Below are 15,686 nucleotides of genomic sequence, written 5' to 3'. Positions count from 1 at the left end.
CACTCCCTCGCTTGTCTATCCGCACACAAATGCGCAACCACAGTCAACCCGCAGCCCTGCTCCCTCGCTGTTTCCCCGCGGTTGCTCGCTTGGTCGCTCGGTCGCTTACTAGGTTCCACCCTGGGCCTGGATTCCGCACACCTGAGTTCGTCTGACCAAGTTTTCCTGTGCTACCCTGCTCTGCCACCTGCTGGGTTTCGCCCCTTACCGGTCAGGCTGAAGAATTTGTTAACAGAATTCCGAAAAGTTCAATATTCTGTGTTCTGGCTGTGTTTTCTGTTGCTAATATTTAGTTGTCTCTAAACTTGGTTGTGTGAGAAGGCACAGCAAATCCACCTATGCCTCCATCTTGGTGGAAGTCCCCATCACCAGTGTTTTAAACTGTGCGTCTGAGAGTTTTGCTATTTCTTCATTGCTTAGATTTATAGGCTCTGGGGCTTTGAGATCTTCTTGAGCCATATTTGGTATGTTTGCTCCCGTTAAGTATGAGGAGCGGAGCCTTGGACTCCCAGGTCGCTGGGTTGTGACGCTGTATGTGGAGGCGGTGTCAGAGCAGGGAAATGTCAGCTCCCTCTGCCGCAGCTTGCTGCTGGGGCTGCAGGCTCCCGTCCAATCACCCACTCCCTCGCTTGTCTATGCACACACGAATTTGCGACCCCAGTCAACCCACAGCCCTGCTCCCTCACTGTTTCCCCACGGTAGCTCACTGAGTTGCCCACCAGGTCCAACCCTGCGCCTGGATTCCGCGCACCTGAGTCCATCTGGCCGAGTTTTCCTGTGCTACCCCGCTCCACCAGCTGCTGGTTTCACCCCTTACCGGTTAGGCTGAAGAATTTGTTAACAGACTTCTGAAAAGTTCCATTTTCTGTGTTCTTGGCTGTGTTTTCTGTTGCTAATATTTAGTTGTCTCTAAACTTGGTTGTGTGAGAAAGCACGGCGTATCCACCTATGCCTTCATCTTGGCGGAAGTCCCAAGAATAAACACTTTTTAATCACAACCACATGAAAGTCTAGAAAACTCAATCTAACCTATAAAAAAATCGATGGTTGCTGTGATGTTAGAAAAGGCTACGCAGAGGGATTACAGAGAAATCACACAAAGATTACACAAAGGGATCACACAAAGGGATTACAGAGAAAACACAAAGGCACATGCGAGTGACAGATGGTCATTGTCATGGGTATGACCTGTTCACAGGTATGTTATACATGGAAATACTTAACAAAAATGTAAACTTTCATGTTTTATTGCATGTCACTTATTCCTTCCTGTTAAAAACAATTCAAAATAAACACCTAAGCTTCCCACTCTTTTCAGAAAATATACTATAAAACTCTACATTGACACCACAAGCTCTTGGGTCCGAGCAATGTCTGCCCAGTCTCAGTGGCAGCTGGTGAGCAATGAAAGACAGATGTGGTCACTATCAGGACTATGATGATGGTTTCATGAGTTCATACCTGCATCAAAACTTATCAAATTGTATACTTTATTTTTTTAAAATAAGATTTTACTTATTTATCTTTAGAGGGGAAGGGAAGGAGAGAGGGAGAGAAACATCAATGTATGGTTGCCTTTCATGTGTCCCCTGCTGGGAACTGGCCTGCAGCCCAGGCATGTGCCCTGACTGGGAATCGAAACGCGATTGTCTGGTTCGCACGCCAGCGCTCAATCCACTGAGCTACACCAGCCAGGGCTCAAATTGTATACTTTATATATATGCAGGGAGTGCATGTAAGTTGGTAGTGAAATTTTAAAAATGACTCAAGATTACAACAAAATTTGTATTACAATTGTTTTGGAAAATAGGCTTGACCACTCTACATTGACTGCACCATCTCTTTCCTCAGGCCCTCTAGGGCTCAGTATTACCTCGATGGCATCAAATATGGTGAGTAATGAATATCTGCACCTCGGTCCACAAGAATGCTGTATCGAGAATAATAACCCTTGAGTACAGGTCCCTCCACCCAGCTCTTCTCCTTTCCTGTTGCGTAGTAATAACTTTGAGGCAGACTTCATTGAGTAGCTATGGGAATCCACAAAATCTTTTGTTTTTTTTTCTCATGGTGATGTCAGCAAGATATCACTGTGAGAAAAAGCAATATATCTACAGAAGATAATGATGCCTGGCGTTCCTCAGATCTGTGGACACTCATGCAGTCCGGATCACAGAAACAATTCTGGGTGCATGTTTAGAAGAGGCACATTCCATCTAGCTGGCTGCAGTCTCCTCCAATCCCTAATAGGCCACCGTTTCGGCACTAACTCTGGTTTTCCACGGACCCAGCTTTTCTTTCAACCGCTGACCCTACTATAGCCCAATGAGTTGTGGACGTCAGGGCACATGACTTTCTGTAGACCTGAGAAAAAGATATACCCTCCACAGTGCTGGTAGAATCTCTGGTATCTGCTGTGGGTAAGGGAAAAAAAAAACTTACAACCAGAGAAAATTTGAGACCCTAAAAAAATTGTTCACCTCTTCATAGTTTCAGAGCCTGAATCAGTTTATAAACTACCCCGTAAAAGGAATATCCAAAATTTAAATAAAACTTCAACATTAAGGCCTGGTCATGACCAGTGTAGCTCAGTTGGTTAGGTGTTGTCCCATAATGCAAAGGGTGGTAGGTTCTATTCCCAGTCAGGGCACATGCCTAAGTTGCGGTTCAGTCCCTCCATTCAGGTGTGTGCAAGAGGCAACTGATCAATGTTTCTCTCTCACATTAATACTCTCTCCCTCTCTTTCCCTTTCTTGAAAATCAAGTAAATAAGATCCTAAAAAATAAAAATAAGTCCTGAATTATTGTGCAAGCCAAAACAATGTGAAGAAGGCATGTACCAAGTTCATAAGCTGGAAGATCTCATCAAAACATCATCTGAGATGAACACATCTCTGGAATAGGTAGACATTTCTATGCAAGCCTGAGTGCCGAACTCATGACATTCTCTGGGTCAACAGAGGACCCAGTCCATACCTAAATTATTAGTAAAGAGAAAGATGACTTCCTGAGGGCTCCAGTCATTTCTATTTTGCTACAACACTCGTGAGACCAGAGTTCAGCTTCCTGAGCACATTAAGGTGTTGAATGATGCAAACTCTGTGCACCTGCCCTGTGGTAAAGGTGAAAGAACTACAGCCACAGAATGCAGCTACACGATCAACCTAGAAGGAGCCTCGAGCAAGTCAGAAAGTGTGACATATTTACAAACACTTCCCATCTAACTGAAAATGAGAGAAAATTTCCACACTCTGCGAATATACGTAAAAGTTTCAATTCAGACGAATGTCTCTTCACAGAATTTCCTCTGTGTTGTTTACATGAACAGAAAATTGCACACTTAAGGCTTTTCTCTAGTGTGAATTCTCAGATGATTTTGAAGTCTGAAATGATAGGTGAAAGATTTCCCACATTCACTGCACTGATATGGCTTTTCTCCAGTGTGAACTCTCTGATGATAATGAAGTTTAGACCTACTGACAAAAAATTTCTTACATTTACTGCACTCATAAGGCCTTTCCCCAGTGTGATATCTCCAGTGTACAATGAATTGGGAACTATCCCTAAATGACTTCCCACATTCACTGCACTTATAAGGCTTTTCTCCTGTGTGGCCTCGCTGATGATAACGGAGGGCAGAGCTACTGGTAAAAGATTTCTCGCATTCACTGCACTTATAAGGCCTTTCTCCTGTGTGAACTCTCTCATGGCAACGGAGAGAGGAACTACAGGCAAAACATTTTCCACACTGGCTGCATTTGTAAGGCTTTGCTCCTGTATGAACTCTCTGATGATAAGTGAGAGAGTTGCGACAGGCAAAAGATTTCCCACATTCACTGCACTCATAAGGCCTTTCTCCTGTGTGTATTCTCTGATGAATACAAAGGTATTGGCGGAAGGTAAAAGACTTCCCACAATCACTGCATTTGTAAGGCCGTTTCCCTGTGTGAATTTTTTGATGGGAGCGAAGGCTACTGTTCTGGGTAAAAGATTTCCCACACTCACTGCACTTGTAAGGCCTTTCTCTTGTATCAACTTTCTGATGATAACAAAAGCTTTTGTTCCAGGTAGATTTCCCACATTCACTGCACTCATTAGGCTTTTTTCCTTTGTGAACTCTCTGATGATAATGCAGGCTTTTGATCCAGGCAAAAGACTTCCCACATTCACTGCACTCATAAGGCCTTTCTCCAGTGTGAAGTCTTTGATGACAACGAAAGTGATAAATCCTGGTAAAAGATTTCCCGCATTCACCGCACACATAAGGTCTTTCTCCCGTGTGAACTCTCTGATGACACTGAAGGGCATTTATCCAGGTAAAAGACTTCCCACATTCAGTGCACTCATAAGGCCTCTCTCCTGTGTGAACTCTCCGATGATAATAGAGGGCCGAGCCAGTGGTAAAAGCTTTCCCACATTCACACTTGTAAGGCTTTTCTCCTAGGTGGCTTCGCTCATGATACTTAAGGTTGCAGCGACGATAGAAAGATTTCCCACACATATTGCACATATGTGGCCTTTCTCCTGTGTGAATTCTCTGATGTCGAACAAGTTTCCCCCTATCATTAAAAGATTTCCCACACTCGCTACACCCATAAGGTCTTTCTTGTCTGTGAGATTTCTGGTGTCGAACCAGTTTCCACCTAATGTTAAAAGATTTTCCACATTCACTGCATTCATAAGGTTCTTCTCCAGTGTGAACTTTCTGAGACTGATTAAACACTGAGTTATGACTAAATGACTGAGTACATTCACTACACATGTAATTGTTTTCTGCATTTTGCTGTCCCTTGGGATGAATGAGGACAGATTTGAGGCTTAAGGATTTTCCACATTTGCTGCACTTGTACTGACTTGCTCCAGTATCAATTTTTTGATGCTCATGGAGGGCCGAGGCTTCACTAAACGATTTTCCACTTTCACCACACACACGGAAACTCTTCCTAGTGTGGCCTCTGCAGTGCATGACAAATGAGGATTTGTACCTGAATGTTTTTCCACATTCACTGCACACAAAACTCTGTCTTCCAGTATGAACAGCCTGGTCCTGAATAAGTGTGTGTTGGGGGTTAAAGGCTTTCTTGCCTTCCTCTGAGGGGTACTGACTTTTTCTGTCTTGTAATGTTGCTTCCCGCTGGGTGCCTGTGTTTGGCTCCTGAGCTTCATGAGTGTCCTGTTGCTGCTGATGTCCTGAGCTGGCCAGGATGTCCTTCTCAACCTCGCCGCAGGTAAAGGGCTTCCCTGACACATGGATTCTGCAGCTCTTCACAAATGAGGCCCTGTCCACACTACTTCTGAAGGGTTTCTGTCTCGTATGCTGCTCCCGGTACTGGTGACACTTTGCACTGAAATGAAACCGCTTTGAACATGCCCCACACCTCAGCAGTGGGGGGCTCTGCTGTGTTCCGTGTTGCTCAAACAAGCTGAAAATGTCTCTCAGGACTGGTCCACAGCTCTCACAGGGGTGGCTCTTCTGTGCAGACGAAGCTGCTCTGGCATTCCTTGCCTGTGATGCTCGTACACAAACGGTCAGTTCAGTGGGTGCCTCCACACCCTCTGCTCCACAGCAGCAACCTGAACAAAAATAAATAAATAAATGCTGGAGAAGTACTCGATGATTACAGGAGAGAACCCCACGACACATATTCTCATGTTACGTGTCGGCATGAATAAATAAAATCCTTTTCAAAACAAGCACATTCAGTTGAAGAACTGGCTCACTGTTTTATGTTACTGGGCTTTTAAGTGACAATATAATGGGAACTCCTCCAGGGGAAGGATACTCGGACAGGGCATGACACATGGAGGAAAGGCGGGGCTTACAATGCATTTCCTCTGCCAACAGCTTCCTGCATATCCCTCTCTGCTGCTGACATCAGGCTGGGTAGAAGCACGTAAGTAAGTACATTACTATCCAAATGCAAGATATTAGCTGGTATACAAGGTCAATATATAGATTTGTGAACAACTCAGAGCATAACACCTATGCCTCAATGTTCAAGGGTACTACACAAAGAGGGAGGAGAGAGTGGGTAAAATGTGGGATCAACCAAGATGGAAATGTCCCTGGGGCTGGAAACCACAATGGAAGTGATAAGTAGGAGAAATGACAAGTCAGCAAAGTGTCAAAGCGGAAACAGGAGCCCTGGCTTTGTAGCTCAGATGATTACAGCATCGTCCACATGAGCCAATGATGTGAGCTTGATCTCAGGTCAGGGCACATACAAGAAACAACCAATGGCTTGGCTTATGTGGCTCAGTGGATTGAGCACTGGCCTATGAACTGAAATGTGCTGGTTTGATTCCAGTGCCCGGTTTGTGGGCCAGACCCCCAGTGAAGGTGTACGTGAGGCAACCAATCACTGTTTCTCCTACAAATCTAAAAGTCAAGGTACTTTACTAGCAAAGCTCTCTTTCAGAAATGAGGAAGAGGCACTTTTCCAGTGAAAAGCTGAGGGACTTCAAAACTACTTGCCCTACCCTATAAGAAATGCTCCAGTGAGTTGTTCAAGTTGAAATAAAAGTACACAAATTAGTAACATGTAAATACAAAATACTCTGCTAAAGGTAAATATAAAGTCAAATTCAAAATACTAAAATTTGTTAATGGTTATCAAATTGTGACATCAAAACATAAAATGTGTATGTGTGTGGGGGTAATAAGAGTATTGGTTTTATATACAATTGAAATTGTTATCAGCTTAAAGTAGAACATTTTAACGGTAAGAAGTTTGAGATAAGCCTCTGGCAACCACAAAGCAAAAAGGTATCAAAGACAAAGAAATAAAAACATACCACCATATCATCCAATTACAAAGAAAAATAAGAAAGAAAAAAAGAAACTACAAGCAGGCAGATAACAATAAACTAGATGAACTATGGTGTAGCTCAGTGGATTGAATGCAGGCCTGCAAACCAAAGGGTTGCCGGTTTGATTCCCAGTCAGGGTATATGCCTGGGTTGCAGACCAGGTCCCCAGTAGGGGACACGTGAGAGGCAACCACACATGGATGTTTCTCTGCCTCTCTTTCTGCTTCCCTTCCCTTCTCTCTGAAAATAAATAAGTAAAATCTTTATTTTAAAAAAATAGTAGGTCCTAATAAAATTCTCCAATCAAAAGACACTGGCTAAAAGAAATATTAAACAAACAAATAAACAAGACCTAACTATATCCTGCCTACCATAGAGTAACTTCAGCAGTAAGAACACATATCAGCTGAAGAGTAAGGGATTGAAAGATGTTACACACAAATGAAAATTGAAGAGAGCAGGGTTAACTATACCGAATAGAGTTAATGTGAAAAACTATCACAAGAGACAAAACAGGTCATTGAGACAAACACACATCAAAGGATCTGAAGTAAGTATTAAGCAAATACTACCATACCTGAATACAGGAAAATAGCAACAGAGTATTAGTAAAAAACTTCAACAACATCCCTCTTTCAAGGATGAGGGGATAGCCAGACAAGAATTTAATAAAGATATATTTGAATTGACTCACACTTTGGTCCAAACAGATCTAACCAGCATATAGAGAACATTTCATCCTATTACAGCACAATACACAATCTTCTCAAGTATAAATAGAAACGTCTCTAAAATAAATCTGTTACATAAAAAAGGCTTAACAGAGAGTAAAAGGCAGAAAACTGTACTTGAACAACAATTTAAAAAATTTAAAAATCAATTAAAAAAAGGCTTAACAAATTTTGGAAGACTAAAATCCATCAATTACCTTTTGCTAAAACAATGGATAAAACCAGTAATCAGTAACAGAAAGAGAGTTGAAAAATTCACAAATATGTGGACATTAAACATACTCACCAATAAAAGAAAAAAAAATTTAAATGTAAGACAAATGAAAATATATAGAATGTGCAGAAGTTATTCTAAGAGCATTCAGAGCTATAAATGCCACTGTTAAGAAAACAGAAAGATTCCAAGCAACCTAAACTTAAATCTTAAGGAAGTAATAAAAGAAGAGCAGAACAAAGAACAAAGATCAAAGAAAAAATAAATAAAATAAAAAGTAGAAAAACAGTAACACCAGTAAGTCTAAGGGCTGTTTTGTCCAAATATATTAATTCAATTGACAAATCTTTAGCTAGGTTAACTTAAGACTGGAAGGAAGATGCAAATAAATTAACTCAGAAATAAAAGAAGACAAACTACAACTGAGAGCACAGAGCCAGAGGATCCCAGAAGCCTACCATGAAATCAGACAGGCCACGAAATCAGATACCCCAGAAGACATACACTGATCAACAGTGAATTAGGAAGAAACAGAGTATCTGACTAGTATAAAAATTAAATCAGTATCAAAAAAATCTCCCAACAAAGAAAAGATACATTCACTGGTAAATTCTATGAAATGTTGCTGTAGACCGCTCTCTCTGGTTCTAGGAATTGTATCTCGACCCCTTGTGGCTAAGGGTGAGGGACGACCTCTGGAATTCGAGCCACAGGAGACAAAGCCTGTCCCTGGTAGCAAATGCTGCCTCAGTTCCTCTCCCTGCCCCCAAAGCTTGGTCGAAGTCAGTGATAGGTAAGACCCCTCACAGTGGGGGGCAACCTCAGCCAGACTCAATCACTTGGGAGGCCTTCATGGAAGGACTAAGGGGGCTGCAACAAAGAGCAATGGACTCTCGCCCCCCAGCTTTGACATAGCCCGAGTCCCCATGTTCTCTGGGAGAAGCACTTCCTGGCTCTAACCCCTTAAGCCTGAATACCTGTGGGGAGAGGTGCAGCTCCTTGCCTTGCTAGAGCGTGTCCTGGGGAAAATCTGGCATCACAAAGACTTGCTGATAAACCTGTGAAATCTGCTCTGCTAAGAGTGCTTTCATTCATATGTTAAGGGTTCAAGCAGGAAACCCTAAAACTCTGTTCCTGACAGACTCTGACTCATAGTAAGCCCTCAGATTTCTTCGAAATGTTATCTACTGTTTGATCCTTGCCGCCCTGTATTCCTGTGTATTAGAACTCAATAAAAGCCCCTATAGGAGGAAGCTCAACACCTTTTTCCTCTGGGAAAATAGCCACTTCTCCTCCCCAAGAAGATCATATCATGATCTTCTTGGGGAGGAGAGGTGCTCAATCCATCATGTCTCAGTCATGATTACTTTCATCTGTGGCAGCTGGGGGACTTGCAAGGAAAGTCACCCCCACAATATGAAAAGAATGATTAATATCAATCCTCCTTAATCTCTTCCAAAACTTTGAAGAAAAAAAAAAAACATTTCCGCCCTGGTTGGTGTGGCTCAATGGATTGAGCACTGCCTGGGAACTGAAAGGCTGTTGGTTAGATTCCCAGTCAGGGCATGTGCCTGGGTTGCAAGCCAGGTCCCAGGTTGGGGGTGTGTAAGAGGCACCTGATCAATGTATCTCTCACACATCGATGTTTCTCTCCTTCTCTCTCTCCCTCCTTATCTTCTCTTCTCTCTAAAAGTAAATAAATAAAATATTTGGGGGGGGGGGCAAAGAGACCTGGCTGGTGTGGCTCAGTGGATTGAGCACAGGCCTGCAAACCAAAGGGTCGCTGGTTCCATTCCCAGTCAGGGCACATGCCTGGGTTGCAGGCCAGGTCCCCAGTAAGGGGCACTACACATTGATGTTTCCCTCTTTCCTTCACTCTCTCTCTAAAAATAAATAAAATCAGGAAGAAAGGGAGTAAGGAAGGGGAGGAAGGAAGGGGAGGAAGGAATGGAAGGAAGGGAAGGGAAGGGAGGAGGGAGGGAAGGGAAAGGAAGAGAAGGGAAGGGAGGGGAGGGATATTTAAACACAACACACTGCAATGGACAGTGTTAAAAAGAAGCCATACTTCGATTAAGTAATGGCCATGACAACACATGCAACTCCTGGTCCAGGTAGACAGCAAGAAATGACAATTAAAAAAAGTCAAACCCAGGGATACATAAGTGTTGTGCATCTGGACACATTAACCCAGACACTGAGAGGGCAAGCACTATGAATCCACCAAGCTCAATGCAATAGTACTGACCTTGAGTCTTTCCCTAAAAGGGTTCAGGACTGGGACTGCAGGGAGGGATGAGGGCAGTGCAAACACACCAGCCCTAGCAATACAGCAATTGCCCGGAAAACTGGGGCAGCAAGCAGTGCCTGTGGCCCACACCTGAGCACTGAGAAAGGTCTTGGGGTGGATGGAGTAGAGTCTAGTCCAAGTCACTGGTGAGGCTGTGGGTCTTACCCAGAGAGGAAATAAGTGAAAAGTTCTCCAGCATCACACGGAGGTACAGGAGTCTCTGAGCCTCATCAAGCAGCCTCCATTCCTCCCAGGAGAAGTGCACAGCAACATCCTCAAAGGTCACGCTGGCCTGTTATCATGCAGAGAGGGAAAAAAAAAAAAACCCTAACATTTTGTGTGTGAGAGCCCCCAACCCACCTCCCCACACATCTATCCCACACCCACCCTCCTCCAAAGCTGCACACCTCAGAGGAATTCCACTGATGCCTGTCCTACCCTCAGGTCCCTTTTTATTCACTATGTTCGGCCCTCAGCCTCATCAGGCAGGAAGGCACAGAGATGTAATCCAGTTCTGGTCCTGGCTTGCAGGGTCCCATCCACCCTGTTGTTAATTCCCTTTGGGGGTCTCTAGATTGTGACAAGACACAGCCCCAGGTGTGGGTTCACGCTTCACCCTTCAGTGTCCAACACTGGGGTCCTTGGACCATAATTCACACCTTTTCCCAATAAGCACATCATTCTGTAGATTGTCCCTCTGACACCTCCAGTCCCCACCTGAGCTCCCACAGGTACACATTTGTGGAGACACTGCTGTGAAGGCCTCCTCTATACATCTGGCTTTGGCCTCAGTATTTGCCTCCCAGAAACCCATATGAATTGCAGGAGAACGTGACCCCTTTCCACTCTGTTCTGTACTTGCTGGACCCTTGTGACAAGATAGTGAAAAGCTAGGACAATTCCTGGGCGAGTGGAATGGGGAATCTCAGACAAGAAAGTTAAACAAAGCCAAACAATTTGATCACCTTGCAGCCAGGTGGCAAATCGCCAAGACCTTTTGTCCCCTAACCAAGGAGGCTTGAGAGCAAATGGTTTCTACTTCTCCTCCCTAACCAGAGAATACATGGTTCCTCCCTAAACAGAGAATAAATCTTCCTGGTCTGGGAAATAGAGATAAAATCCTTTTTAGGGCCAGCTCAATTTTCTCAGCATTAGAGTCTTAAAGAACTACTAACAGACTATGTAACCAATTAATCAAGTTTATATTTAACCTTATGTTCTGGCTGAGACATCGTTACAGTTACTGGTCCACTAAACAAGAACAAAGGCACATCCAACCCAGGGCAATCCTAAAGCAACTGACCAGGAATGAGGAGGCTGACATCATGTTTCAGGAGTGAGTAATAAATACTTTTATTAAGATTCCACAAAGTGCACCAGAACTTTTTTTTTTGACACTTCTCATTATAGTTGTGAGATACACTGGCACCAACCATAAAACACAGGTGTCTGGGGAACAGAGGAAAGGGAACGTAAGTGGAGAGAAAACGGGGGAACAAAGGGAGCCAGCTTGGGAAGAAGCTGCATGACTCCCTGATCGGCTCTCCCTCCCCTTACTCCCAAGGGAAAGAGCATTTCCAAGTTCCCCCCAAGTACTTCCCCCTCCCAAATTCCCTTTGCAAACTTGCTTCTGAAAGCTCAAGGGAAAGTGATGTTAAGGCTTTTACTGGCCACCTTGTCAGACTGCCTGCCTCTTGAAACCAGAGGGCAATCGAGCCCAAGGCTCCGGCTGCCTGTCACCGCTCAGCTAAAAAGCAGACAGGGATTGAATTATAACTGTGCTTTTTATTAATGACAGAGGACAGCGGTCTGATAAAGGTGGCTGGTGAAAAACCTAATACTCACCTTCCTTTCAGAGGTGAGCTTACACAGGGGAACCGTAAGAATTTGGGAGGGGGAATCTCCAGGAGTAAGGAAGCAGGAACGGAAAGGGTAGTCAGCAGCTATTTCCCAAACTGGGTGCCTTTTCTGCTGTTATCCCTCTGTTTGCATCAGAACTCCTCTTCCTCTCTTCCCCTGGGGCCTGTGGTTTATAGCCAGGGAGGTTAGGTATTCTCCGGTTATGGACGGAGGGTATGAACCATTTATTTACACTCAATTGTCCCTGTGAAGGAGCGATAAGGTCTTACATTTCACCAGCTGGCTGCGAGTTGCTCAGCTTCACCTTGTTCAATTTTCTTCTCTTTCCCCATTCCACTCTCCCAGGAATTTTCCTGGGTAGCTTTTCACTATCCTGTCTCACTCTGATATTAATAAAAGCACAGTTATAGGGAGTAAAAGGCAGAAAACTGTACGTGAACGACAATTAAAATTTTTTTAAATGGCAAAAAAATTTCAATAATGTTTAAAAAAAAAAAGCACAATTATAATCCAATCCCTGTCTCTCCTTTTTTGGCTGCACAGTGAAAGGCAGCACTACCCGGACTCAGCTGACCTCTGGTTTCACCCTCAGCAGACACCATGTCCTCTCTCCACACAACCTTCCAATGGGGGAACTTCAGGAACTGAAGGTATGATCCGCCCTGACTCCAACAGACCACAAGCAACACTTGGATTTTCCCCTTGACTATTAAGATTTGCCTTTCCTGAGTTCTGCCATGATCCAGAAAAACACAGCACACGCTTTCCTGGATTATTACATGGAGGCTAACAGACACATATTCCACATCCTGAAGCAAAGAGCTGCTGCCTAAGAATGGCGACCTTAATGCAAAGACAATGAAAAACTGTGCATAGGGCTTAAAATAAGAACATGGGAAACTTCGAGGGCTTTTGGCTGGTACCCTGGTGGGGAGCATGGGAAGTGCTGGGTCTTTTGTGAAAGGAGGGCTCCAAGCTAAGGGTCTCTGAGCTCCCCCAAGGTTGAAATGTTGTAAATAAAAATCTACTCCTTCCAGCATTAATTGGTGCGTCCTTCACCAAGGCGCTACATGGACAGGCCACAGTCTGCTAGCTTACAGTTTTGTAACACCAGGACTGCACAATGGAGAGTTTATCTGAGCCATTGTGTTCCACAGAGAGTCATCCCACTGCCCAGGATATAGATAAAGAATCACCGGTCAACAACAAGAGGAGGCTAGGGAAATGGCGGGCGGGGCTGCAGCTTTTATCTGATAACCTCTTTTCTGAATTCTAAATTCCTTACCTATACTTTTCCTCTCTGAATTCCAAATCCCTTACTTACATTTTTCCCCTTCCTAATCAAAAGGCTGGCTTGAGCGAAAATGTAAGATGGTCTTTTAGTGTACATAACCCTCTCTCTTTTCAGTTAGTCAGCCATCTGAATAAAACATCAAAAAGACTCAATCTCTGTCTCTACTTAGTGGGTCTGGTGGTGACAGGCAGCGTAAGCACAGGAGTGGAAGAAAAGGGGCCACAGATTAACCTGACAAGCTTTGGGGGGGGGAGGCCTGTGAGGTAGCCTTACAAACTCAGAGACCTAAAGTAACCACAAAGGATGGTGTGAAATTAAAATTTATTAACTAAGCAGTTCATGGAGGGTAGCCATGTTCTAGGCCAGGATTTTTCCCTAACAAAGGTCAACTGACCTTTACCTTAACTATTGTCTTTTGCATTCATAGCAGACCTCTGGAATGTCAAGGTAACTTCCTTTTCCCCAAACTGCTTGGGCACAAACGCAGACCACAATTCCCCTCATTGTTCTTGTTATCTTTTTTTAAAAAGATTTTATTTAGCCCTGGCTGCTGTAGCTCAGTGGATTGAGCGCGGGCCTGTGAACCAAACAACCATGGTTCGATTCCCAGTCAGGGCACATGCCTGGGTTGCAGGCCAGTTCCCTGCAAGGGACGCACAAGAGGCAACCATACATTGATGTTTCTCTCCTCTTCTTCCCTTCCCTTCATTTCCTTTCCCCTCTAGAGATAAATAAATAAAATGTTAAAAAAAAAAGATTTTATTTATTCATTTTTAGAGAGAAAGAGAGGGTGGGAAATATCAATGTGTGGTTGCCTCTCACACCCCCCGTATTGGGGACCTGGCCCACAACCCAGGCATGTACCCTGACTGGGAATGGAACTGGCCCTTTGGTTGGCAACCCACTCGTTACCTTTTTAATTGCTGACTGTTAACTATCCTGTATCCAAGGATGTAAAAGAAGTGTCTGTCATTTTACCTTTCTTCCAATCCTAGGGGTTTCCCTCCAGCTTTGCTTTCTCCTTCCTCCTTAACCTAATACCAGTGGATTTCAACCCTCAGATCTCCTCCTTTGAGTCTAATGTATTAAATAAGGTACTAAACTGCTACTCTTCAGGGCATTTCTTAATCCATGGAGATTTTTGCTTCCCAGATTGCTGTTAGGGCCGGAATTAGATAAAAGTAGCCAAGAGGAACCCGAGGCAGGCTCCAGACTGTCTCAGCAAGGAAGATAGAAAGTACAGAAAGTACAAAGAGTGCTAAACAAGATAAACCGCCTTGTGCATGACCTTGTCTTTGCAGAAAAGTATCCATTGTTGCAAGCAGAGAACATAGCCATGTGTGTTCTCTCAAGATAGCCAACTGCTAACAGCTACGTCTGCTTCTGTATTTGCTTGCTTGCTTGCTCACCCCAATAAAAACCCTAGGCTGTAAGCGCCAGGCGCGACTCTCATCTGCAGCCATTTTGGCACCGTGTCTCCAGACACCCCGAGAGTTCGCCCCTGCGCAGGTAAAACTTTGAAACTTTGGCCAATAAAGTTCCATCTTAAACTCCTGAAGGCTTCCGACATTTGTTGCTCGCATTGGGGTATGTTACATTGCCATTAGTTTGTTGCAAACTCACCAACATTTCTACACGGGTTTGACCGTCTCTTTTGCTTACACTGGCTTTTTCAGTTTCCCTTCCTTAAAACCCCAGTTTTGATCCGATTCACGGCACCATTTACGTTACGGGAGAAACTCTCTATGGTCTCCATGGATATGTCTCCATGGCAGGCCAAGTGACACTCAAAAATGACCACATTAGCCACCAGCAAGACTGAGACACCAGACCCCATCACAGCCCAGCACACACATGGGGTGGATCCTGCCCTACCGAACAAGCAGCAGCTTTGCCCTCAGTGTCACCTCACCTCGGTTACTTCTCTGCCTCCAGAACCATCACGTCCACTAGTCCACTTGTCCCATCAAAGCTTTCCTCACCTGCCACACCGTTACCGTGACCACCTCCCTCCTTCACTTGTATTTCTGTGCGCAGCGCCCTCATGGGGCAGAACAAAGAAAAAAACTCCTCATCCCGCATCCTGCTCTTTCTGACCGAATAGTAGCACCGGCAGGAGGGCTTGCATTCCGCCACCTAAATGTGGTCCACGGGGCCCGGGCTGCAGGACGTGAGGGGAGCCCGCACCCAGGTTGCAGGGCTCCGCGGGATGAGGCCGGAGGGCGCAAGGGACGCGCACTCACCTTAGCCCGGCGCCTCCGTGCGGCCGCCGCCATCGGACTCTGTGCGCGAAGCGGGACGGAAGCAGCGGGAGAGGAGGGGGCGCCAGGCACCGCTGTCGTCCCGACAGAGCGGGACACCCCGGGCTTGTTAGGGAGCCTCACATCCGTATCCGTGCGGCGACTACCACTCCTTCCCACTTCTCCGCTTTAACAATTCAAAAACAGCCCAGGGACTCCAAAGCTGCAGTAACAACCGCCACTAAGACTG

The 15,686-nt window shown here is 44.8% G+C and overlaps 1 protein-coding gene across 1 annotated transcript; it reads right to left on the bottom strand.

Moving 5' to 3' along the window:
• Positions 1–1,231: 1,231 nt before the first annotated feature.
• Positions 1,232–15,686, bottom strand: LOC128625747 (zinc finger protein 345-like). The gene is made up of 3 exons (XM_037150682.2): positions 15,440–15,686; positions 10,208–10,334; positions 1,232–5,574 (listed from the first exon to the last, which is right to left on the bottom strand). The coding sequence occupies exons 1-3, from the start codon at positions 15,470–15,472 to the stop codon at positions 3,341–3,343; spliced, it is 2,394 nt and encodes a 797-aa protein (XP_037006577.2). The 5' UTR covers positions 15,473–15,686; the 3' UTR covers positions 1,232–3,340.

This window comes from Artibeus jamaicensis, unplaced genomic scaffold (genome assembly GCF_021234435.1).
Source record: "Artibeus jamaicensis isolate MK-2021 breed Jamaican fruit bat unplaced genomic scaffold, CSHL_Jam_final contig_723, whole genome shotgun sequence".
NCBI lineage: Eukaryota > Metazoa > Chordata > Mammalia > Chiroptera > Phyllostomidae > Artibeus > Artibeus jamaicensis.
The sequence above is the reverse complement of the archived record's forward strand: the minus strand, read 5'-3'. Positions and strand labels throughout refer to the sequence as shown.

Coding starts and splice junctions, on each gene's coding strand:
- LOC128625747 (XM_037150682.2), bottom strand. CDS start 15,472: ATGGCGGCGGCCGCACGGAGGCGCCGGGCTAAG. Junction 10,335..15,439: donor CACGGAGGCGCCGGGCTAAG/GTGAGTGCGCGT, acceptor GCATGATAACAG/GCCAGCGTGACCTTTGAGGA. Junction 5,575..10,207: donor TTCACTTATTTCCTCTCTGG/GTAAGACCCACA, acceptor ATTTTTGTTCAG/GTTGCTGCTGTGGAGCAGAG.